The sequence below is a fragment of the Lemur catta genome, chromosome 12, assembly GCF_020740605.2.
Source record: "Lemur catta isolate mLemCat1 chromosome 12, mLemCat1.pri, whole genome shotgun sequence".
NCBI classification, from domain to species: domain Eukaryota; kingdom Metazoa; phylum Chordata; class Mammalia; order Primates; family Lemuridae; genus Lemur; species Lemur catta.
The window spans coordinates 26268293-26296000 of NC_059139.1; the positions used below are offsets into that span (position 1 = coordinate 26268293).

General features: G+C 35.4%; 1 protein-coding gene across 2 annotated transcripts in view; it reads right to left on the minus strand.

Annotated features, from left to right (window-relative positions):
• Window positions 1-1536: 1536 nt before the first annotated feature.
• The window catches only part of TTC33 (tetratricopeptide repeat domain 33), a 38016-nt gene continuing 11844 nt past the window's right edge, over window positions 1537-27708 (minus strand). For both annotated transcript variants that reach the window (XM_045566511.1, XM_045566512.1), the window contains exons 3-5: window positions 11497-11578; window positions 9933-10064; window positions 1537-7010 (exon numbers count right to left, since the gene is read on the minus strand). In XM_045566511.1, coding sequence (XP_045422467.1) covers window positions 6657-7010; window positions 9933-10064; window positions 11497-11578 — 568 coding nt within the window. In that variant the 3' untranslated portion in view covers window positions 1537-6656. The remainder of the gene's footprint in view (window positions 7011-9932; window positions 10065-11496; window positions 11579-27708) is intronic.

Consider the following 27708-nt stretch of genomic DNA (forward strand, 5'->3'; position numbering starts at 1 on the left):
CTTTATGTCATGACAGCAAAGATAGGGAAGCTCTGAGATGATTTCTCTTTTGACGCTCGTTTAATTCATGTGCAACCCATCTATCCACCTTATTTAACTTGCCGATTTGTCTCAAATGATCCAATATTATTGGAATAGTAACATCAAACCTTGCTGCTAATTCACCCATAGGTTGAAGTGGATTTGCTTCCACTACAGCTTTCAGCTCATCATTATTCACCTTGGTCTCAGTTCGCCCACATGGCTCATTTTTAAGATTAAAACAATCAGAACAGAACTTCTCAAACCATCAATGTACTGTGCATTCATTAGCCACATCCTTCCCAAACACTTTGTTCATATTTCAAGCTGTCTGTGCAGCACTGGTTCCATAACAAAACCCATATGAAAATAACACAAATTTTTGACTTATCCGTGGTTTCACAAAAATTGCTCTAAAAAAAACTTTGAAAGATAATTACAAACCAAACCATGCATTTGAAAGAACGAGGATGTATCTTCACAATAAAAATAAAACAAGAAGTGTAAAAGTGAAATGTCAGAGATATCAACTGTCAAACTTAGTACTTAAAGGAATCAGGCATTTCATATGTAACAACCTAATAATATTAAATGAATTTGTCAAGGTTATAGGCTACAAGGTCAATATATAAAAATTAATGGTACTTCTATGTAATAGTTACCAAAATTGAAAAATGAAATTTTAGAAACATTCTGTATAATATCAAAAAAAACATGAAATACTTAGGGATGAACTTAAAATATGGGCAAGAGTGATTTACTAAAAACTAAAAAGCATTACTAAAAGAAATTAAAGGAAACCTAAAACAATGAGTGTTATGCCACAGTCATGGATTGAAAGACATAACATTGATAAGATGGCAATACTTTCCAAACTGATCTATAGATTCAACACAATCCCAATCAAAATCCTAGCAGGCTTTCATGTAGATACAGACAAGTTGATTCTAAAGTGTATATGGAAAGGCCAAGAAACCAAAACAGCTAAACAGTTGGGGACGAAGGAGACAAAATTGAAGGAATCACACTGATTTTTAAAACTTACTGTAAAGCTACAGTAACCAAGACAGTGTGGTACTGGTATAAGAACAGACATATAGACAAATCAGTATAACAGAATACAGAGCTCAGACAGGCCCTCTAATACATGGTGAATTGATTTTCAACAAGGATGCCAAAATATTTCAATGGGAAAGGACAGTTTTTTCAACAAATAGCGTTTGAAGAACTAGAAATGAACTTCAACATTTACCTTATACCATACAGAAAAATTAATTTTAAATAGATCACAGACTTAATCACAACAGCTAAAATTATAAAACTTCTAGCAGAAAACAGAAAATCTTTTGATTTGGGAGTAAGCACAGATTTCTTAGCATACAAAAGCACAAACATAAAAGAAAAAAAAGCTTATAAATTAGACATCATGAAAACTAAAAACTTCTATTTAAAAATTATCATTAAGAAAACAAAGAAGCGAGCCACAAATGGGGAGAAAAAAATTCACAACACACATATCTCACAAAGGCCTTTAATCCAGTATAAAGGAAAAATTCTTACAACTCAATGAGATAACCCAAATAAAAAATAGGCAAAATATTTGAACAAGTACTTTCCAAACAAAGATATATACAAATGTCAGATAAGGTTAAGAAAGGATGTTCAATATCATTAGGGAAATGCATATTAAAACCACAATGAAATACTACTATATACCCACTAAAGTGGCTAAAATTACAGACTGACAATACTACGCATTGACAAGAATATTGAGCAACTGAAACTTCTTCAATACATTACTGGTAGGAAGGCAAAATGGTACAGATACTCAGAAAGCAGTTCAGCAGTTTCCTCTAAAGTTACACATATACTTGTCATAAGACTGAGTAATTACTCAGGTATTTAGTCCCTAGGCATTTACTCAAGAGAAATGAAAAGATATGTCCACACACAGAATTGTGACGTATGTACATAGCAGCTTTATTTATAATAGGTCAAAAACTGAAACAAACTAAATGTCCATCAATAGGTTAATAGCTAAACAAATTGTGGTATATCCATATGCTAGACTACTATTCAACAATAAAACAGAACATATTACTGATATACACAATAACATGGGTGAATATCAACATGGATGGATTGCAAAAGCATCATGCTGAGCAAAAAATGTCAGACACAAAAGAGTACATATTGTATAGTTTATTTATTTGAAATTCTATAAAAGTCACATCTAATTTATAACCACAGAAAGCAGACAGGTAGTTGAATAAGGATGGCTATTGGGGTGTAGGGGAATTGACTGCAAAAGGGCTTTAGAGAACTTTGGGTAATGGACATACATTCCATCTTTGTAGTGGTCAAGTGGATCCAGTCCACATTTGTCAAAACTCTCCAAACTATAAACTTAAAATACTTGCATTTTATTATATCTAAATTATACTAGAGGTGGGCAGAGGATCATAATTAGTCTCATATTCTTCCCTTCCAATTAAATCTAGAGTCAACAATGTGGTCTATCACATATCCAAGTTAGTAGACCTTTTAATATCCTGAACAAATTTTTACATGTTGCCTTATAATTAATAATATTCATTTTCAATAGAATTTCCATGATAGAAATTCTAAAATCAGAAAAAAATTCCCACATTAAAAATATATCTCATGCTTACGTTGAAATATAATCTGCACTAATTTTTGTTGGGGTTTGAGGGAGTCATAAAATAATACCCATTGTCCCTTCCTGACCTCTGAACCACTTGAGAGACAGACAGCTTCAATATATCAGATGAATTACTGGAAAAGTCTACGTTAGAGGATGTAAATTAGGTTTGTGCCAACAATGGCCACCTAATATCAAACCCAGAATTCAAAAGACTTGCTCACCAAGGCATGGGCAGTTTTGCACAAGCACAGGTCTCCCCTCACAGAGGCAGAGAACCTTCACTGCAAGGCACACAATGTGGCTGGCAAGAGACCATAACACAGGGCTCTCTGCAGGCATGACAAATCCAAAGGAAGAGGAGAAAGGGCATGGCATGCCCAGTTCTGTGTCTTAAACGCCTTTCTTTACTGGGCATGTGGGAGGGAGATATCAGGATTCCTTGGTTAATGGATGTCCTAAAAAGCTCTATGAAAAGAAGCCATCTCCATCCCCTGCTTTCCCACCAAAGTATAGATCAGCATTTCTCAACCTTTCTTCCATCTTGACATATACAACAGGTGAAGTTCACATATATCACACATTAAGGCACAATTCATGGTACACTAACTATAGGGCCACCCTTTCTCTTCCAAAGTGGCCATATTTAATTGCAAGTGACTAAGGTACACGACATTAGGGATAACCTCCTTTATTTCATTTTAATTTACTTTGGTAAGGAGGTAATTTACAAATTTCCATGTTTTATTATTGGTTTAAAAATCTTATTTTCTCAATCTCAAAATTATAAAATATACCATCGGTTTAAATAATAACCTCTCAGGAACAAAAAAACATATTTAAGATACTCATTGAAGATAATTGTCATGAAACAATGGTTCTTGTGTCAACTCACAACTCATTTAGATACATATGTCATGAAATCACAGCTCAGAATAGCTGATTCAGAGTCAATTTAGAAGGGCATCTGACTCAAGGAAATGAAAAGAAATGATTAATAATTTTCTTACTGCTGGAAAAGGCAGTTAAATAAGTTTTCAAATCATTTTGTAAAGCATAATTTTCAAACTGAAGAGGCTACTGTTCAGTTATAATCATGGAAACTGTAGCTTTCGGAGACAAAAGATTTTTTAAGTGTCCAGTATAGTTTTACCATAGGGCACCAATCTAAAATGTTTTCATACTTCAACCACTTCCATTAAATTTTGCATGTAGGTCCCAGTTGCAGATCTGGGTTCTCTGACCTATAACCTGCATGACTGTTCTTCAATGTTTTAGTTAGCATTTGTTAACATATTTAAGATAAATACTCTATAATCAAAGAGCTTGTTTCCTAGAGAATAATATGATTCTCAGGTTATCAGGCATGGTCTGAATGTGTAGTGTTCTAACGAGTGTCTATGCCATATAATTTTCAAACAAGAATAATATAAATTATATTCAATATAACTCAAACACTAAGCAGTGCTATTTCAAGAAATATATTAAACATTTATAATAATACCCATATCACTGTCATGAACATCAATTATTTTTCTTCAGATTCACAAAGATTTATTATAATTAAGCATAGTAAACATTTGTATGTTGATATTCACATCCTTGTAAAATAAAAATGCATTTTTCTCCCCATGCATAGGAAAGTGTTAGCTAAAATAAGCATCTTTTGGCGCCTGAAGAAATGAGCTGCCTTCCTTCACATAACTCTCTATTCCTTTTTCTCCTCAACCTTATGTCTATTTATAACTTAATCTGGGTAAGGAAGAGACTAACCTGGCCCACCAATGCCAATACAGAGGAAACACTAGGTTCTTTAACAGGGTTTAGTGGCCACATGTACTACATCCTGGGTCTTGCCTTTTTGGGGGTTGAGGCACAGACCTTCCACTAAGAATAATCCCCAACTGATAGTATCAGAAGTCGTGACCTCTCGCTTTCAAATAAGGAAAGGATTACAAAAAAGTTCTCCTTTCTTAAAGTCAGAAGACATTGAGGTTAAGTATCTCCAGATTAATTCAAGTTCTTCATAGAAATAGCATTTACTAAGCACTTCCTGTGCAAGGCACCATGCAAGGAACTTTACGTATATTATGTTCACATAAGAAATTAAGTAGATCAATCTAACTTTTCAAAAGCTAACAAGACAAAATAAGAAAGTCTCCGCAATGCAGAAAAAACTATTTATTCACAAATTACACAAAAAACAACCATCCATTACTCAAAACAACATATCAAATGTTGAGTATTCAATTCTCTAGATAACTATCTACCTTTTGAGAATTTTCCTTATTAAACAAAATAAAATAATTAATATTTGTTTTTTTGGATCACTCTGAAACTGACCTCTTTAACCAGAGCTAACTTTCTCATGATATAATTTAGGGTAAAAATATACTTTTCAAGGCAACTGCGGATTTCTCCAACTCTGAAAAGAAAGAGGTATGCATTGCAATAAAACATAATTTTGAAAACTCATCCTCACAAAAATGTAGACCATTACTTACATGCTCCAATCGTGTTAGGTAAGATCCTTAACATAAAGTAGCCTACTTTCATCCCTAACAAAGATAAAATTAATTTTCCACCAATAATATCCTCCTGAGTGTCAGAAATTACAGTATCCACAGTTCTTTATAACTGCACTACAATATATAGTTATAAAAATAAATTAGCAACAACAGTATTGATTTGTGAATGCGATTGTGGCTTCAACAAAATATTTAACATTGCCTTCTCTTAAACGCAGGATTGTACTGTAAATCACATTCCAGTTTCTATGTATTTTGTGTTTCAGTTACTCACTCATTGACACTTCTAATAACATCTTTACTTTTTTATTTTTAGAAAGATATCATTTAGCTATTTAAAATTGCAATTATTTTTCATTTCACTATTTCCAAAAAAGTTATCTAGAAAAGTAATTCCGAATCATCACCTGGACAGTTACAAGCAAGAAACAAGTTGTCTTCAGGGTTTTTTAAGCTTTTAAAATTAAAGGAAGGAAAATACTGCTTTTGACTGGGATGATACAGCAGAACAATTTATCATGACCTATCTGTAAAAGCCATTCATTTTAAAAATGCACATCTTGGGGGAGGGGGCAAGGGCAATATACATAACCTAAACTTTTGTACCCCTATAATATGCTGAAATAAAAAAAATAAAAATAAAAATGCACATTTTAAAAATGACTCATTTGTGGTAAGGACTACTCTACCTACTATAACAATTAAAAAAATCATTCTGCATACTTCACACATCTAACAAATACTGAAGGAGAAAACTATTATTGTTATAACTTTAAAGTCAAAATAGAAACACAAATCAGAATTAAGAGAAACTTCAGAAAATGTTCAGAATGTATACATTTGCATGCATTTTTCAGCCAGACTTTCAAGGATTTCACATAAAACCAAATGACAACTTTGAATCAAAATGAAATATTAAAAATATTCAAGCTTTGTGACAGACTTACTCTAATGAAGCAAGAAAAACGAAAGAATGAATAGTAACAACAGTATATTTTTAGGAAGAAAAGAAATCACACACTTCCTTTACCATAAAACAAAAGTTGAGCCAACATTTTAATAACGTTAGCCATCCAGTTATTCACCATTTAAGAATATATTTTTCAAGTTGTCTTTCAAGTTGCCATCAATTTATCCACTATTTAAGAATATACTTTTCAAGTTACCTTTAAAACATACTCACTTATATATTCAGATTACATTAAGTTTATTAATCAAAAGTGATGATTTTACTTAGAATTCTAATCTTAAGAAGTATAAATCATAAGCTATCAAGACATAGTCCAAACGGTAATTCTACCATTTAGTTTTTGTATGCCTCATCTGATAAACTTATTTTTACAAACAGGAGTTTTGCCCTCTATCTCCACAGTAAATGTCCCTATATCTAAATTTTAAGTGGCAATCAAAAAGATTCAAATAATTCCTCTATTATGCACACTGCTTCATCGGGCTTTGATAAAAACAGAGCCATCTGGTGGTGTAGCACCATCTTCCTTCTCAGTTACGGTCTCTACAGTCCCAGAAGCAGACACAATAACCATTGTTTTATTTGCTGAAACTGTCTTCTGTTTTTCAGCAATAGCAGCACAGACAGCAACAATCTCATCACTTTCAAAGTCATAGTCTGGAATTGACTTTGGTGAAAAATGTGCTACTTCAGCTGGCGCTTCACTTTTTTTAATCTTCTGTGCTACTTTCTGCTGTTCCTGGAGCGTTCTTGCCCAAGAGAGGTCTTCTTTCCATATTTCAGGGTTCATTGGATAGATATGAAGAGCCACTTGAAAACTTCTAATAGCCTGGGGAAAAAAGGTCACAGTTTTTTGTTTGTTTTGTGTTTAATACAATCGTGTGTGTGTGTGTGTGTGTGTGTGTGTATTTATCGCACACATACTCTAATGTATTATTTTAATGTATTAGAACATAAAGGATAGAAGTTAGAGCTTTGCCCTAACCATTGGATGATGATTATGGTGAAAAAACATTATAAAAACAATTACAAAAAATTAAAATTTTTTAAAAATTACAAAAATATTACAAAAGTATGAAAGAGACTTACAATATGCTGATGGACTAAAATCTATTAAAATATAAGTACTGATATTAGTACTATTATTAAGACAAAGCAAATACACTATTCAGCTTCTGCAGACCAGCAAATATATATAAACCTAGGGATTTCCTGGGCTAACTCATAATCAGGAAGGTACCAAGAATGCATACCTTTGAAGCCAAGAGTTTGGATCTGTTAGTACAATGCTAACACTTGTTGAGTGTTTACTACGTTCCAGGCACTAAAGATTTACATATATTAACTCATTTTTCTTCACAATAATCCTATAAGGTAGGCATGATTATTGTTTTTAGTCCTACTTTACAGAAGGACAGAGATTCGTTACCAAAGGTATGAGCTAGGAAGTGGCACAACAGGGATGCAAACTCAGGCAGTCTGGATGCAGAGTCCATGCTCTTGTTCACTACATAATACTGCTTAGTTAAAAGAACTCCACTTCTGTCTGGACAAAGGTCAACCTCAGCACTGTAGGCATTTTGGACTGGATATACTCTTTATTTTGAAAGGGCTGTCCTGTCTACTGTAGGATGTTCAGCAACATCCCTGACCTATAGATCCACTACAGCTCCCTCTCCTAGTTGTGACAAACAAAAAAGTCTCCAGACATTGACAAATATCCCCTGGGAGGCAAAACTGCCTCCAGTTGACAATCATTGGTCTAAATCTATTGCGTGTTGCTCTGAGTATACTTACTCTCTGGACAGAAGATCGTCATGCAAGCAGTAGTTTTAGGATTTCACATAATCTACAGATTTACAATCTATTCTAGGCCCTTTACACAGCATTATAAAGAGAAAGATATATAGAGATAGGTACATATAAGTTGTATGAGCAGAGTACAATGTCAATGAAAAATGGGAGATGGGTTTTTAAATTGCAGCAAGAATGCCAGGCCAAAAAGTGTGAAGTTTACATAATGGGAAATCATTGCAAGTTTGGAGTATAATATTTGTTAAATTTTTTTAAAAGCTATCAAACTTTCAGTGGTATACCTTTATAATTGGGTATCTTCAAACAATCAAAAATATAATGAAATCTTGATAATTTTGTTCAAAGACAAAAATCAGTACATTAATCAGAAAGTGTGACTGGGCACGGAAATATTTGCTTAGCCCATAAGGTACCAGGGGCATTGTGCCTTATGTGTTCTTTGAAAAAAAAAATTGTCCTAGGAATATGAAAAAGAGTTAAAAATAAATACTTCCTCATGGTATAAAGGTAATACCTAATGAAATATTAAAAGGTAATTTTATTCATATTTACTAAATACTTGCCATCACCACAATCAATTCTAGAACATTTTCATCACCCCACCAGAAAATCCCATACCTACTGGCAGTCATTCCCATTTTTCCCCAAGACCCCTGTCCTAGCCAACCATTAATTTACTTGCTATCTCTATAAATTTGCCCATTCTGTATATATCATATAAATGAAATCATGCAATTTGTGTCTGGTTGCTTTCACATACCATATTGTTTTCAAGGTTCATCCATGTTGTAACATGTATCAATACTTCAATTCTTTTTATTGCTGAATAATATTCCACTGTATGCATACACCACATTATGCTTATCCAATCATCAGTTGATGGCATTTGTGTTGTTTCCACTTACTGGCCATTATAAATAATGCTGCCATGAACATTTGTGTACAAGTTTTTATACGAAGATATGTTTTCATTTCTCTCAGGTATGAACCTAAGAGTGAAATTGCTGTCATATGGTAACTGTATGTTTTATTTTTTTGAGGAACTGCCAGACTGTTTTCCAAAATAGCTGTAACATTTTATATTACCACCAGGAATGTACGAGGGCTCCAATGTCTCCACACCCTCATCAACATTTGATATTGTCCATGTTTTTTATGGCAGCCATCCTAGGAGATGTGAAGTAATAGCTCTATGTGGTTTGATTTGCATTTCCCTGATGGGTAAATGATGTTGAGCATCTTTTCATGTACTTTTTGGCCATTAGTATAACTTCTTTGGAAAAATATCTATTCAGATCCTTTACCCATTTTTAAATTACATTATTTGTATTTGGTTTACCAAATGACAATGTTTTTTGTCAATTTTTTCCCATGATGACAAATATTCTGATCCTGATATAACTGATGTTTATAATAAAGAAAAGATGTTTGGTAACAGCTTTAATCTGTGTTTATGGATAAATAATACCTTTAAGAGGTAATTTGCTATTTATTTATTTATTTATTTATTTGAGACAGAGTCTCGCTTTGTTGCCCGGGCTAGAGTGCCGTGGTGTCAGCCTAGCTCACAGCAACCTCAAACTCTTGGGCTCAAGTGATCCTACTGCCTCAGCCTCCCGGGTAGCTGGGGCTACAGGCATGTGCCACCATGCCCGGCTAATTTTTTCTATATGTATTTTAGTTGGCCAGATAATTTCTTTCTATTTTTAGTAGAGACGGGGTCTCGCTCTTGCTCAGACTGGTCTCGAACTCCTGACCTTGAGCAATCCACCCACCTCGGCCTCCCAGAGTGCTAGGATTACAGGCGTGAGACACCGCGCCCGGCCTATTTTTCACAAAGATTTGATAAATGGCTATTTACTTTTTTGTTCAGTTGATCAAAAAAATATCAAAATAAACTTAAAATTTCAGCACGATAATAATCTGGCTTCCTTACCAGGATTATCTCTCCCAATCCAAGCTGAGCACGCCCCAAAGTTTGCCAAGACTCCCATGAATGTGGATTTCGCTGAACAGCCATTTCGGCTGCATGTACTGCTGGGAACATTTCATGAAGAGACATGAGGACCTATAAGCCAGAAAGGAGGTAAAATCCTGTCAGTAACATTCATAAACTAGCAAAGTACTGATGGATAACCATATATAAACAACCCTTTTCATTGTTTAAAATATATTTTTAGTCTGGTAAACAGCATTTTAGTGGTTTTTACCCCCTTCCTTTGCCATTCAGGGTCAAGAATTACATAGTCCTCTTTTCACTCCTGAAATAACTATAAAAATATAAACTATTTCCTTCCCAGTCATTGAATCCTATGTCCATCTGGTCAAAACCAAGTGGTCATACTCTAGCCATGGTGGGTCAGAGCTTATGAACTCTCAATTCCATTGCTTACTCTATTTACGCGATCCAATTTTTAGGGAACCCCAAGACTTGCTGTTAAACTAGGCAAATTAATTTGTTCAACCAGCCATCCCGTCACTAACAAACAATCTTTCTGCTATAAAAATCATTCAAACACTCCACAGGCCTACTCACCACTAGGCTTTTCAAACCATATAAATCATAAAAATTAGACAGTTCTAGTACCCTCCACTTTAGTTTGTGGGAAAGGTTCTGAATTTTATCTGTAATATTTGGGACCATTAACATTTTTAAAAATTTGTGACACAAACATAATTATCAGGTTCCAAATTAAATAACTCTTCATACAGTTCACTACAAACCCTGTTAATATATATAATGTAAGATTAAAAATTAAAGGAATCCAAATGAAGGACCTCATAGCACTTGATTAATCAGACATAATTTATTTGGGTTTTTCCTGGATAAACTAATGTCAAAGCGATAAAGGGCATGTCAAATGTTTTAGATCATCATTTGAAAAATATTTGTTAGGTGTGCAGATCAAGACTGAATTGTAACCATTCCCTGGCAAAAATATGTTCAATGTTAAAATATGTTTTAGACTTTTAAAGTCTCTTAGATAACCTAATTCAAATGCTCAGAGGTTTTCTTTATGGATTTCCCACAAAATATTAGAAATGTACTTTTAAGGTACAAATGTTATTTTTAAACTATTAATAAATTGCATCTATTCTGACCTTTTGCTAAGGACTAAGCCATTTTTAGAGAAACCTCATCCAGAAACCAACCCGTTCCCATTTTAAAGAAAACTGAGCTAATGCTAAGTCTACCACAATTAAATCACAAGGAAAACAGATACTTTTCATTATTTAAGAGATTACTGTGACTTTTTAAAAGATATCCATCTGCTCATACCTTACAATAGTTAGGTTGAAATAAAACTTCATTGTGAAGGCAAATTAATTTCTAATTGTGTGCCTAAAGCAGAGCCATAAATAACAATGAAGTACTTTTTCCCAAATAAATAGTATTTGAAGAAGAAAGTGGGAGGAAACGCTATTTGGGTTCATCCATTGCTCCCCGAACAAACATAGTGCAATTTCATAATGAAAGTGAAATTCTTCATAATTATTACCTGTGATTTCATCTCATACAGGGTAGCATCATTTGGGGTTAACTGTAATGCTTCATCCCACTTCTGAATTGCTTCCCGGTATCTGTAGTTGTTAAAATGACATTAATATCATTTTTTCAATAAGTCTTTGAGAGTATATGACCAAATTTAAAAATTTGGTACTAGGAAAAAATTGTTTATCAAGAATCTCTCAGGGGGTGGGGGGACATAGGCAATATACATAACCTAAACTTTTGTACCCCTATAATATGCTGAAATAAAAAAAAAATGAAAAAAAAAGAATCTCTCTACTCAGGAACTGATAATAATGATGTTACAAAAGCAGGAAAAATTAAAGAGATAAAGGGAAAAAAACAGCGAAAGAGAAAAAAGCAAATTATAAATAAAACAGATCTTAGAGATCCTTCTCTAAGATTTTATTTTATTTTATGGGCTTAGAAATCCCCACCAGATTTTCTCTTTCTTTCATTCTCTCAGTGTCTGCAAATATTCTCATTCATTTTAGATGAATTAGGAAAAACTTTTCTTGAGAAATTTACAATCCAGTTGCAACCATGGCCCTGCTACAGCAATCTAGCTGACACAGATGACAGTTTAAGAAGTTGCCAGGTAATTTTGTAAAGATTCTTCAGTTTATGAGGGCTGAAGAATCTTTGGTTGTAAGGGCAAGAACTGTATCTGTTTTGTTCATCACTAGTAATAACATGGTAAGCTTATAAGAAATGGATGAAATGAACAAAAAACAATATGGAGATGATAATTTCCACTACCATTCTTTTACTGATGTTCTCCCAGTCAGGTCTCTCTCTGAGCTCCAGAGCCATTTAGTCAACTAACATCTCCACCTAGGATGCACCACAGACAGCTCAAAGTCAGTATGACCAAAGTTGAGCTTAGCACGCTTGATGCCAAATATGCAGAAGCACAGCAGCATTTTTTTAAATTAAGGAACAACCAAGTCCTACATGTTATGCAAAGCAGTCATCTTCAAAGCATCCTTCACAAGTGGTTAATCCATGTATATGTGAATATTTCTATAAGGAGAAGGTTCTAATTACTAGAACATTCTTCATTATAATAAGTTCAAATTTTCTGCTCTGTACCTTTCCCTCAATGCTATTTCTGTTCCCTAGAGGTAAACAGAAAATATATAATCCACCAGTTTTCATTCCTAGCTGCATGTTGAATGGTCTAGGGAGATTATGAGGGGTTAACACACATACAAACACACACACACACACACAAACACACACACAAATACACACACCCCTAGTCACTGACTCAAACCAATTAAAATAGAAACTTTTGGGGTGGGTCCCAGGCATTTTTTTTTTTAATTGTGACAGAGTTTTGCTCTGTCACCCGGGCGAGAGTGCAGTGGTGTAATTATAGCTCACTGTAACCTCAAACTCCTGGGCTCAAGTGATTCGCCTGTCTCAGCATCCTGAGTAGCTGGGACTACAGGCACGCACTACCACATCTAGCTAATTTTTCTATTTTTTGTAGAGATGGGGGTCTCGCTCTTGCTCAGGCTTGTCTCAAACTCCTGGCCTCAAGCAATCCTCCCACCTTGGCCTCCCAGAGTGCTGGGATTACAGGCAGGACCCACTGCTTCCCAGGCATATGTATGTTTTAAAAGCTCCCCAGATTATGCTAATAAGAAACCAGGGTCGTGAACACTGGTTCTGTCATAGTATATTAAGTCAATCCTATCATGTACTGTCTTCTCTTAAATCACTTCCTGTTATTTGTTTTCCAGACATTTCATTTCCCATGTATGTGTTTTTGTGCATAATTTCCTACCTAATATGTAAAGATCTAAACCAAATATAAAAACCAAAATGTGGGCTGATCTGTATAGATTACTATTTAAGCAGGGACCAGAGAACTAAAGACATAAAGACAGGCCAGGAGTGGTAGCTCACACCTGTAATCCTAGCCCTCTGGGAGGCCAAGGTGGGTGGATTGCTGGAGGTCAGGAGTTTGAGACCAGCCTGAGCGAGACCCCGTCTCTACTAAAAGTAGAAATAAAAATTATCTGGACAACTAAAAATATATATAGAAAAAATTAGCCGGGCATGGTGGCACATGCCTGTAGTCCCAGCTACCTGAGACGCTGAGGCAGTAGGATTGCTTAAGCCCAGGAATCTGAGGTTGCTGTGAGCAAGGCTGACGCCACGGCACTCACTCTAGCCCGGGCAACAAAGTGAGACTCTGTCTCAAAAAAAAAAAAAAAAAAAAGAAAAGAAATAAAGACAGAACTTGAGGTAAAATACAAATTTAAAGTACATAAAAAAAGCACATTCTCTCCCTGTGTTTTCACCTTGCCATTGAGTTCCTTTACTAGTAAACAGTACAAATGGGCAATATCATTTCTGAGGTTTTGTATCACTTGACAATGGCACCTTAGAATAAGTTTGCCAACTCCATGGCTAGCAGCAGGGGTGAGAGCAGGCATGGTGGAAGTGAGCTTTACAAAGCCTGCCTTGACTGCCATTATAGGTTGTGACGATGAATAAGGCTATTTTGTAGTAGCAGGCTATACACAAATGTAAGCTAAATGTTCACCACACAAAGGCTGGCAGCTTTTGTTTCCAGGCAAATCATACCTGAATATGCAGAGGTGTCTGTTAGAACTGTCACCTGGACAACTGTAAATATCTTTTTTTCTTAACAGAGGGCTCTGCTGAGTCCTGAGGACACATCTGCTTGAACACTCTATTTAACTCTGAGTGAAAGACTACTCAAACTTCAGGAACAACTTCCAATGATCTGAACACAGTATGAACATCTTTCGTGTCATTAGTCATGCTATTGCATTATTCATGTCATTTTTATGAGGTGCTACCACCATTCTGTGTACTTTCCCTGGCTCTGCCTGCATCAATAATGTTCTCGTAAGTCACAAATCAAATCTCTAAGAGCTGCACCGAAATTATTTCTCCATGAAGGATTATTGCCAAACTCAAGCACCTGTGTAGAGCCAGGCTCCCCAAAGTGGGAAGTAATGGTGGAGACATGCAGTCTCATTAGCGGTTATCTGTTAGTTCTCTTCCTTCCCTCTGAGTTAGCGATGGCTTTTATGTGCTACCTCTATTAGTCTACTTTCCATGTACTTGAACACATCTGCAAAGTATCAGACTACGTCCATTAGCCTGGCCTTCACAGGCACAAGCAGATGGCACACGTGAACTCTGTGCTTAGGAGGTAGCAGGCATGAGTTGCCTAAACCACTGTGTCCAATTGTTAGCTCCTATTTATTCAGAGTGGGAATCTGAGGCTCACAGTTATTTGTAGATAATTCACATGTTAATGGTAGTTTAGAACCTGTCTAGTACACTTTAAAGTACGCCATTTAAAGTTATCTTTTCAGGTGCTATTAAAGTTTTAGTACCATAAAATTATTTATGTCATCCAAGATGGGGGCGTAAAAATATTTATGAATTCCAATTACTCTATTAAAATACTGTAGATTATAAAAAATGCATTGACTAGTTGCTTCTGTATGATTACCACTTATCAGATCATACTGCTTGGATTCTTATACTAACCTCTCAAGCGTCCCATTCTTACAGCCCTTTTTTTCCTAATGTGCTTCCCTTGCCTCCCAAATAATGCAGCCTTCTTTAAGCGAAAGGTACTTTTTTAAAAACAGAGATGATAGAAAAAAAGATGCAAGGACATCATCTGTTACTAAAGTTAACAAAGGAGAAGATGAAAAGGAGCCTATAGAGAAGGAATGGGAAAGGGTGAATGATCCTGGTAGACTCAAAAAGATAAAACCACAGCTTATGGGTAAGAGACAAAGCAATAAAGGAGGAAAACAGGATTTGCACAGGTTCCAGTGGACTTCCTCCTTCTCTGATCTGCATATTTGTATCTATTAAGGCAGCCTAAGACTGAAAATCTATGTTGGAAATTAAAACACACTGTTAGCTAATACTGTGTATTCAATTCTTTTTTCTAAACACAAAATGTCATTAAATCATTTCTTCCTTGTATTCTGTGCCTGAGTAAATGACAGTTGTTTTGATATAAAAATCATTTCCTGGATATACAAATTGAGAAGAATCAGAAAATAGAGAAAGCACGCACACACACACACACACACACACACACACACACACACACAAATAAAAGACACTCCATTTTACCACCTAAAGATGACAACCACAATTAATATAGTTAACATTTTATTATGTAATTATATATATATTTTATATATATATTTAAAGTATTGTACATCTCACACACACATACACAAGACATTTTACCCATGTCTTTAAATCATTAAATGCTTCTCCCTATAGCGTAAGGCTGAATACTACCATTCCAACGCACAGTTATCGCATAACTTATTCAATGAATCTTCTATTGTTAGACACTAAAAACTGTCTTTTGGCCACTACACTGCCCTTTTAGAAGGAAGTGGGCCATGAATAATAATTATTGAAGGAAAAAACTGTGTTTAGTAGTTAAGTATAATCTGCATATTATATTGATAAAAAACTGACTAGAAATGAGATCATCTTAGAAGGAAGGTTGTTTAACTCAAGATATCATTCTCACTGATTTCCTTTAATTGCGAAAGAGGGAAGAAATAAACACATTTACTTGTCTATATTACGCCCCTTCAGACTATCTATTAACATAATCTACCAAATTTACAAGGAACGCAATTTACAGTTTCCAGTTGGCTTGTTTCTTAGAATTAGCAATTTCTAATCAAAAATTCAAGCTAGGCATGGTGGCTCATGCCTGTAGTCCAGCTACTTGGGAGGCTGAGGTGGGAGGATCGCTTGGACCCAGGAGTTCAAGTCCAACCTGGGCAACACAGCGAGATGCCTGTTTCTTAAAAAAAAAAAAATCTAATCACATTATGACACTAACACCATTTAATACAATAACATTATATGTAAAATACAAATCCTATGTGGGCTGTTTAGTCCTCTAGTAACTAGCCTAGATGTTTAACAACAATTATTATGATTTTAAAATTTTATTTTTAGTCTTATAGAAAATGGGGAAAATTCTTAGACTGAAACACAAATAAAGCAGTAGCCTCCTATGTCCTTCATCATCAATCCTCATCTACTATTCAAATATACACACACACACATGCATGGGCACACTCAATTTCTCTCTTTTAAAAGCTCTATTTAAAATGAATAATTACTTTTAATTTAAACTATGTAAGTAATAAGAGAACATGTACATGAACACTAATTATCCTCAAAATCTTTCTAAGGAAAAAATAGAATTTTTTCCCTTCAAAAATTTAGAACTAAAAACAAACCTCTAAACAATACAAATGAGTAAACATTTCTAGAAACTGTTATAAAATGTTGTAAACAATATTATAATCTTAAGTGTGGCACCATCAGCTTTAAGAATTTAAGGCTACTGATAATTAAATGGGCAAACAAGTCTCAGCTCAAATATCTCTTCAGAAGGCCCTCTCTTTATAACAACTACCAAAACTCTTGTTAATTTATTTACTCCTTTATTACCTCTCTCTCCATCTAGAGCACGGATGGAGAATGTAGGTTCCATGAGAGCAAGACTATCTAGTTCACTTCATTCACTGCTTTGTCCCCATATTGACTGGCATACTGTGGACACTCAATAAGTATACAATGAATTAATGAATAAAAAGAAAAAAATTCCTACATCTCCTTCTCACACTTTGGTGTTTGTGTGTTTGGGGTGAAGTGGTGAGTGGAGAAGATATAGAGAATGAAAGGGGGATGATCATGTTTCAAGGTATTCCAAAGCACTAGACTACAAGTACAATATATGAGACAACACTTGACATTGCTGTCATTAAATGCCCCAACCACACTCCCTCCTGAGTCGGGTAGTAGACCACATGATCTTCCACCCAGAACACAGCTGACTGGGCTAAAGACAAACATATAACCAAAGATCAGCCAATCCACTGTCTGGTTGGCAATTTATAATTTTCATGGCCTGGCTCAACCAAGCTGAGTCAATCAGATTTCTTTCTGTGGAATTGGAAAGTGGGAAATTGACAGAGTGGGGACACAGCTGTGCAGAGCTCAACAGAGAAGACGTGTAAGTTAGGTAACAGGAGGGACTATAGTGTGCCAGAGGTTTGCCAAGGGCACAAGAGAGGAAGTCATCAGGCTGCAAAATCTTCCAGTGGTTCTCCATCTCACTCAGAACAAAAGCCAGAGTTCTTACCATGACCTACAAAGCCCTACAAGATCTGGCTCCCTTTTCTCTCTGTGACCTCATCCTTAGTTAGGCCCCTTTCTTCCCTGCTTGAGCCATACTGGCCTCCTTCCTATTCCTTAGAAACACGAGGCATACTTCTGCCCTAGAGCCTTTGTACCGCTGTTCCCTCTGCCTGGAATGTTCTTTCCCTAGATAACCATACCATGAGTGTCCTATGTCAAACAAAATGTAACTAACCACAAATAATTATCACTTTCCAGTAATCTCATAATGCATTTCTACTGTTTATTTGTAACACATAATTTTATGTGGAAATAACAAAAAAATTTAAAAGCTATCCCTACACAGCTATGTTTTTAAGAAATCAGTAGCTAATATTAAGATCCATTATTTTACTACTTTATTGAAAACTATGTTGTCAAGAACTTGAAAGTTTTCATTTTACTTTATAGTGTTTTCTAATAATATTTATAAGAATTATGCCCCAAAATGCTAAATGACAGAAATAACTTTCTAGTTAATTCAGTTTAAATTCTGTTATTGGAAGCGATTTTTCTTAGGATACAATATTTGAAATTAAAAGTTTAGTTTACTTTCTTGATTTTGTGGAAGATTTCATATAAATATTATGATACTGAAAGTAGTTTCAGATAGATCTAATTTGACTGAAAACCATCCGATTTGTAGTGCAGTTAGATCAATTTCCAACTTTTAACAATAATCAATTTCCTGAATTAAACCAAAAGAAAATCTCTACATTATTTTGCATCTCTCTGTGTAGAATCTGGAGTAACATTCTAAAGAAAGCAGAGACAATATAACGTGCAGTTACAATAAGCATTCATCATAAAGAACCTAATTTCCTATAGTTTAACAGGCTCAGAAAGAAAAAAGAAGCAAAATCAATGAAAGAGAAAAAATATGCTTCCTAACAGAATATTTTCTGAAGACAGTCATATTTAGGGAATTGTATCAGGAAGAAGTGTTGAGATAAAGCTCAGACTGGCAAGTTCCAGTATGTCTTTACTAGGTGAGGGAAAAAATATAAATATACTTTAAAATAAAACCTAAACTGCTCGGAGTTTTGATAGCTATCACTTGTTGGTTAAGTCATAATTCCACTTTCAGTAATAATTTAAACTGTTTACTCATACAAAAGAAACATAAAAGTTTCTTATCACAGACAAGAAGAAACCATTTAGGGCAGAGTAATTAACTCTGGAAACAAGAAGAAGGAGCTCTGACGTTACATGAAGGTGACACACATTGAATAAAGGTCATTTTCCAAAGCAAATTAAAATAATGATGCAACTTCTGCCTAGTGCAGGACATTTCTTAGGTGTTAGTGTACTGAAAGCAATTATCCAGTTCTATTCCTTACTATACCTACCAGACAGTTAATTTTCTGGAACAAGTAAGAAGTCATAATTTTAATCTCCTTATTTTGACTTCAGATACAGGGATAATTTAAAATACCTTATCACTTATATTACTTGTTCCATTTAGCATACACATAAATATTAGAAAATTGAATTCACCAAGAATTAAATTCAATATCATGGAATAATTTGTACTACAAAACATTAAAAATAAACAGCATGACTATAGCAAGCTACCTCATTTTAATGATAAATATATTATAAAATCACAAAGAATGCAAAAGACAAAAGAATACATGGGACTCCTTCCCCTCGCTTGGAAAAACCCAATCACTTGCATCCCTAGAGAAGCCTGTGAGGCATCAAGTTATTCTGGTGAATACTGGCTCCTGGTACCCTGTTATTTTTCTTTATAGAATAATTTTAAACTTTGTATTTATTTCTGTATTTGATAAAACTAAAAGTTCTATGTATACAGTGTGATGGGTATTTTGCTTACCACGGTACATATACACAGCAATAGCACTAACACAATAGCACCTAACATAATAATTTCTGAAGGAATAAGACAGACACCAGGAGTAGTCCACAGTCTTTGTGTGATGGATTGGGACAATACAGAAGAGGCCCTGTCCAGAAAACAGCTACCACTGCCTAACCCAAAATTTTAAATTCCACAATTAGAAATGTAATCTTAAGAGTCTTGGGCATTTCAGCATATTTGGAGAATTTAGGAATAAAAATAAAGCATACTTTTGTCCTAAATGAGAATCAACCCCACTGATCACTAAAGACATTCTAGTTCCTAAGATAAATGAAAAATTCTAAAGAATTAGCAAATTAAGTCCAACAACTTACTACAAACATGACCATGTAGGGTACACTTAGGGAAACAGGACAAATGGGTTAATATGTAACAGATAATGGTAAAAAAAGTACATGTCAATCAATAATATTAATATTTACTATAGTTTAATACCCATTTCTGATTTATAGCTATTTTCTTTATCATTCTTAACAAAAAATATATACAACAGCAAAGAAATTTAGTCCTTTGGTGCCATTATCTACTAAGCTTTAATGAAAACCTCTAAAAGCAGTAACTATGTCACCAAAGAAGAAAGTGTTTATGTTTCTTGTTGTGGGTGATTTCAAGCCTCTCAAAACAATATTTCCAAATGTTATAGACACAACATGAAAAATTTTGGAAATTTCCCATGGTCTACCTTCTTTGGTAAATTAACTTACTCATTCAGAATAATCCTTCCACTCATAATTTTCTAACAAATATAACAGAAGTTAATTCTGCAAGACTTAATAGTAAAAAATATATTTCTTTCAGCATTAGCTTATCTGTCCAATCTTTTTTTTTATCACGCCTTTGTTCTACTCAGCAGGGTCTTTATCCTTTGTTCCTACCCACTTATCATGCCTTTGTTGATGGATCCCCTAGTGCACATACATAGGCACCTCTAGCATTGCCTTCCTCCCCCTCTTCATCTATTCAAAGGCTTTTTATCCTCTAAATGTTCCATTCTTCATGAAAACCTCTTCCAGTGTCTCCAGCCCACTAATGGTGAGTACCTTTCAAGTGACCACATAGTAACACTTATATTAATGTATCTAAAGCATTTTATGTTTTACAAAGCATTTTCGATAAAATTATTTAACACAGAATTATTTTCACAAAAAGTTAATCCACTTAGGACTCAAAGCCTATTAAGATTGGCATTACCTGTTCTCATTTTATGGATGAAGAAACAAAGTTTGAGAATTGCTACAGGACTAGTTAGTTCAAAGGCACATGGTATTAATCTTGCAAAAGCCAGGATTTAAAGCTAGCTCTTATAAATATAAGACAATGCTTTTTCCAAAAACCCCAATGATGTTTCCCCATTTAACTTTTCTCTAATTCTTCCATGTATTTTTTTGTCTTGTCTTCACTAATGAGTTCAGGAACCAAAGGGTAGATTTGTTTATATTCTCTATAGCACCCAGAACATTTCTGGGTACAAATTCTACCTATCTATCTATTTTTCCTACCTTCTGTAAGATAAGTCCTGGAAAGCAGCAGAGAGACGCATGGAAGACATGAAAAGAGGGAAAAGGAGATAGCATGCTGATAATGTATTAGAAAAAATATATATATAAGTAAAAACAAATTCTATCCTATCCTAAAAGAGTAGCAAACACCTCAATTCTTACTTTGTTTCATACCATCAGTTCAGGTATAAAAATTATAAGAAATCCCAAGACTAGGGGAAGGTGAATATGGGTTGAAAGAGATTAGAATTCTAGGTATAGCAGAGGATACTTAAGACCTTGGATGTTTAAGGTCTCAAGAGTCTTTGTGGCTTTTGAGGAAGGCTGAGGGTCTTTGGTCTCTAGAGCAAGGGTTGACATAGTAAAGGTACATATAGAAAATATTTTAGACTTTGTGGGCCATACAGTCTGTCATAACCACTGTAGTATAAAGTCAGCCCATAACCAAATGTGCATAGCTTTGTCCCAATAAAACTTTATTTACAAACATAGGTTGTGGTTTGCCAACTCCTGATCTACTTGGCCCAACCACTGTTACAAGCTTGTCATATCTGTCAAACATCCTTTTTACTTCCAGTCCTATTTTCTATCTCAACCAGAGACAGTTACCCCATAGAAGGCATTTATGGAAATTTACGGAGACATTTTTTGTTGCCACTGTGATTTAGAGGCACTAGTGGCAGTGGGTCAGGAATGTTAATATCCTACAAGGCAAAGAGCAATCCTGCACAATAAAGAGCTGTCCTGACCAAAATACCACTAGCACTACTGCTGAGAAATAGGAAAACTTACCCCATTCCTGCCGCACAAAGCTGCTTATGTACCTGAACTTAAGTTGTCCCAAAGTACAAAACAAACTAAGAGGTTTAAGATGACACTGACCATTACTAGTTTCCTTTTTTCATTAGGCAGGCATGCATGCATGCACAAACATGCAAATATACACACATGGACAAACAAAGGAACACAGATTTGAGGAAAAAAGGAAAACATCCTCTCTTCTCCAATTCACTACTTTTACTTTGAAAACATAACCATTTCTGCTAGCAGAGGCATCGCTAGATGAAACATGCTTTGTTGCCCACAGGGCATACAAAGTTTAAAGGGACAAATGAGGTGTTTTCCACCAGCTAAAGTAAAGTAAGAAATGGCGGGCATTTACTTCACTATCATCAGCTTACTGAATTCCTCCCCCACCCCATTTCTCATTTCTCTTCTCGGTTTACTTCTCTTGGCCTACAAATAAAGGTGCCACCACTTAGGTCCTCCATTTTTGGATCATAGGAAACTTGGCACCTAATAAATCAAAGGTCTCTAATGCCTTCTACAGCCTATCTCTTAATTCAACTTCAGTTTGGAACAGACTAAACAGACATAGCCCTACTGCAGCTGTTGGATAGGAAGTATTAAAAGATAAAAAACTTGGTTTAAAGTCACTCGGTTAATAAATGACCAAGGTCTGATTCAGCCAGTTTAAGGACAACCTTAACAGTATGCAACTGAACCAGCACAAGGAAGGAAGCAAAGTGAACAGTTCCAGGGATTACAAAAGGGCAGGGTGAGATAATACCATACACTGAGGTAAAGAACAGCTGGTGTCCAAGCCAAAGAAGTTAGATAGCACACTCATTAACCAGATAGAAACGTCAGAGTGTTTAGCTACTTTGCTCCCAATTAGATTTCTAATTTATTGTAGCTTCAAATTCAATGAGCTATATAGTTAACAGCTTATTCATTTAATAAATATTTACTGGGCAGCTACTCTGGGCCAGGTAGCATACAAGGTACTGAGGATACAGCATTCAATAAGATATAAAAGGTCCCTATAATTCTTCTAGATCTTACTTTCTAGAGCATATGCAAGTGGGAAGGGGACAGGGAGAGAAAGACAACAAACTAAGTTGAAATATGAGTGCCATGATAAAAAACAAATGGAGGAATGTGATAGGGAGTGATCAAGTGGCTACTAAGAATGCGTCATCAGTAAAGGTCTCTCTAAGAAGGCATTCGAGCTGAGACTTGAATGACAAAAAGTGGTCAGCCAACTGAAAATCTGGAGAAACTCCATTCCAGACAAAGGTCAAGAGCCTAAGGCAGGACCAAACAACATGTTGAGAAAAGGAATTAAACCAGAGTAGCTACCAGTAGAGTGAGGAAGGGAAGTAAGAAATCAGAGAGGTGGGCCAAAGCCATGATCACAGAGAATGTACCAGGCCATGGTTATGGGTGTGGATTTAACTGGATGTGTGATGGAGAATCTGTAGAGTTTTATGCAATAGTGAGACATGAACTGATTTACATTCTGGAACGATTGGGCATGTCCATGGAAAAAGAATAGACTGTTAAGAGTATAAAAATGTGTACAGAGAAACCAGTTATGAGACTACCAAAGTAATTTTGGTAAGAGATGACCACAGATTAGACTAGGATAACAGCAGTGAAAACAGAAGGTGGGAAAAAAGAGATTTCGAATATGCTGAAAAGGTAAAGTTGACACAACTTGGACTGGATCTGGACAGTGGAAACAAGAAACGGATTTAGGATGATGACTTATCTTGAGTTACCTGGAAAACAGACCCTGAGGCCAAAGTTTACTAGCTAATTGTTGGGGGGTCTGATCCCAAGGAAGCAAGAGCGAGAAAAAAAGAGAAATAAGGCAGGAAAGAAGAAGAAGAAATACAAAGGTTGTGTTAAGCTGGCAATAGCTCCAAAAACAAACACAGATCACTGTTGATTCTGTAGAACTTCTTCAGAGAGATCATGTGAAACCACTGTGTCTTGGAAACCGTCCACTGAGGGGAAAAAGGAAAAATAATTTTTCTGCAGGCTCCCTCCCATACCCTGTCTCCTACCAGTCAAAGTCTGTCCCACAAGGCTTTTAACCCACTTACAATCTGAGTGTGTGACTCAGTCATTCCAGAGCCTCTACAGGTCCAATCTACCGGCCAGCGTCAAGGTGTGACGGTCTTTCATTGTCAGTCAGCATCATATCATGGGGCTCTCCGGTCTGTGACAGCAGCAGCAGCTGGGGCTTTACAGCCACAAGGACAATGTGTGCTGTCTCAAGGGCAGGAAGATGGAGGCGAATGAGGCTGATTACCTCTGGATTATCTCTGGTTTATGGCACATAAACCAGCAGAGTTGACTCATGGTTTGGGGGCTTAACTGGGTAAATGGTGGTGCTTTTTACTGGCATGAGGAAGACTGGAAAGCACCAGATGTTTGGGAGAAAAATCAGGCGTTCTGCTCTGTACATGCTAAGTCTAAGATACTAATTAGACATCCAAGTGGGTATAAAGCAAGTATTTTGAAATTTAAGAAGCTGGAGTTCAGGTGGAAGGGCAGTACTATAAGCATATATTTGGTAGTCATCAGTATAGAGATGGTATTGAATAAAGGAAATTACATAAACTTAAGAAGGGAAAGAAAGCTTATGGAAAAGAGAAGTACTTTTTAAACAGTGTAGCCTATAAACATTTAGAAAATAAGCAATAGAAAAGGAACAAGCAAAGAATAAAAAGGAGTGGACACTGAAACAAAAGGAAAAGCATGAGAGTGGTGATACAGACAATTAGAGAGGAATGTATTTAGGAAGAGAGTGGTCAACTATGCTGAATGATGAGAAGTACGGTAAATTAGAACAGAGAACTGGTGAATGATTTGACAACATAGAGATCACTGATAACCTTTAAAAGCAGTTTCAAGGGATTGTAGGAACAGAAACCTGATTAGAATGGTCTGAGATGATGATTCCTAAAGAAATGGAGTTTGTAGTAAAGTGGGAACAGAGAAATGGTAGAGCACGTGAGTCAAGGAACCTTTTTAAATGGATGATCTCAGTGTATGTTTGCATACTAGTGACTAGGAGCCGAGAGAGGGAGAAACAGATGATGTAAAAGGGATAATTTTGAAAACAATGTTTCTGATCAGGCAAGATGGGATGGGGTCTAGAACAGAGCAGAGGGCCGGGCCTTTGATAAGAGCAGGGCACCTCCTTACAACAGAGTGAAGACAACTAGTATGGTACGGATACAGTCAGGTTGGAAGATGTGCTGATGAGAAAATAAAGGCATTCTACACTAATTACATCTGGTTTTTTCCACAGAATATGAGGCAAAATCCCTGTCATTAAATACATTGATGCTGGCAATGTGTACAATGTGTGTCACACAGCTACATCACTCTCAAATTTACTTTGCTAAGTATACTTTTCTAGACAAGAGCAAAAATTCGTGGTAAATTCTAATTATATTCCTGCTTCACACACATAAACACTAACAGACGAAAATTAGACCACTTAGCTAGACAATCAAATGGCACCATCTAGTGGCTGAAATCTTAAAAGCCAACATATTAATATTAGAACTCACACTTGATTCTTCAGAGTCACTGTGTGTGTAGTAATAATTCTAGAAAAAGATATACGAACAAAATAACTTATAAAAAAATCTTAATACCATAGGAAATATACCAATAACATATAAAATCTTAAAATATAATAGCTAAAGTACATTTACTTAGTGCTTATTAGGTGCTAGGCGGCACGCTATGCTCTTTTACATGTACTTGCTCTTTAATCCTCCAATATTCTATTACTGAAAGAATTAATACCCTGCCCAAAACAGGTATAAATGATAAATCCAGGATTTAAATGGAGGTGATCTGCCTTCAAAATCCACATTCTTAACCACTATACTCATCTTATAGTATCTTTATAAAGCATAGAGTTAGGGGTTGGGTAGGAGAGTAAAAAAGTCTTTTGTTATAAAGAATTATGAATACTAAAAGGTAAAACTTCTGAATTTAAAAACCACTCAATTGCAAACCAATTTTTCCAAGAATAATTATAATTCCTTACTGATGAAGTAAATAGTCATAGTAAAGAACTGTGCCTCCTTTGGAGGAAAGATGCTATCAGCACATTTGGATCATGCTACACTTAATGTGTTCAACATCTAAGTGCTCAATAAAACTAAATGAAGAAATATTAAGGGTTTTAAAAAAAGAAGAAGAAAATCACAAGGAGGGAAAACAACATATCCCAGAAAGTAAAAGACGTCCCCTCCTCTTCATCAACCTCCCTCCCTCTCTCCTTCTCTAGCATTTCATCCAGAGGATCTTTCTTTTCTACCTCTCTAAGGATTATTACCAATTCCAAATTCAAAGCTGGTCCACACTTTCTTGCTGTCGAGGTCTAGCTCTAAATACTCTCTCATGGCTACAAGTGGAAATCCACACCTAATTTTTTAAAGTATTTTTTATCCATCATTGGATTTCAGCCTCATAAGAATTCCATGAGGCAAGTAATATTACAAGTGAAAAAATATATAACCAATCAAGGAACAATTGAGATTATACTAGTAGTAATAATAATAATAGCTAACATTTATTGAGTATTTACTATGTGGCAGGTACCATATTAAGTATATAACACATGTAAGTTCAATTCATTACCACAACATTATGGTAAATATTTTTTTCAGAAGAGGAAACCTAAACACAGAGAGGCTAAATAATTTGCCTAATATTACAAAGCTAGTAAATGGAAGAGCTAGGATAAGGAACAAGGCCACCTGCTCTAAAGCCCAAGCCCTTAATCATTATATTATAAAATCTGTTGTTGTTTTCTCATTTATAAATAAAGCCTTTTTACACAAAACAATGGGGGAATGGGGAGAGTACAGGTTATGGCTAAAGGAATGAGACTCAGAATAGAGAAATTCTTAAGCGCCATATTCTCATGCAGGGGTAGGGTAGGAAAATTCTATTCCAAAGGCACCTAGTGGTTAAGGTATGAAATAAAATATATTCTCAGAATATCATATTCTAATTTGGAATTTAAAAGTGTGTATTCTATAGGTATAATGCAGTAAACTACAGCTATTCTAATTGGAAGTTTAAAAATTTATATTCTATAGATAAAATGCAGCAAGCGGTAGCTAGCCCACAAAAACCTATTTAGCCATAACATAGCAAAAAATATGGCCATTTTATAAATATTCATTGCGGGCCTAGTAAGTGCCAAAAATTATTCTAAAACCTGAAGATATAGTACAAGTCAGATAAATTCTTTACTGTCCTAGAGCTTACCTTTCTACAGAAGAGAAACAACTATAAACAAATAACTAAGTATACAAGGTAACTTCAAAAAGGGAGAAATACTAAAAGAAAATAAAACATGATGTGATTTGAAAAGAGTACAGGGATGTTACTTCAGACTAGGTAATTAAAAGAGGGGCTCACTGAGAAGACAATAGGATAGCAAAAGTTTGAAGGACAAGACAACAAGTATTGGAAAATAGGATAGGCCAGGAGTGATGACTCATGCCTGCAATCCCAGCACTGTGGGAGGTCAAGCAAGGAGAATAGCTTCAGGCCAGGAGTTCAAGACCAGTGTGGGTAACATAGCAAGACCCCATCTCTACAAAAAAATTTTTAAAGTTAGCAAGGTGTCGTGGTATGCATCTATAGTCCCAGCTACTCGGGAGGATGAGGCAGGCGGATAGCTTGAGCCCATAAGTTTGAGGCCGAAGTGAGCTGTAATCATGCCAGTCTGCCACTGCACTCTAGCTTGGGAAACAGAGTGAGACTC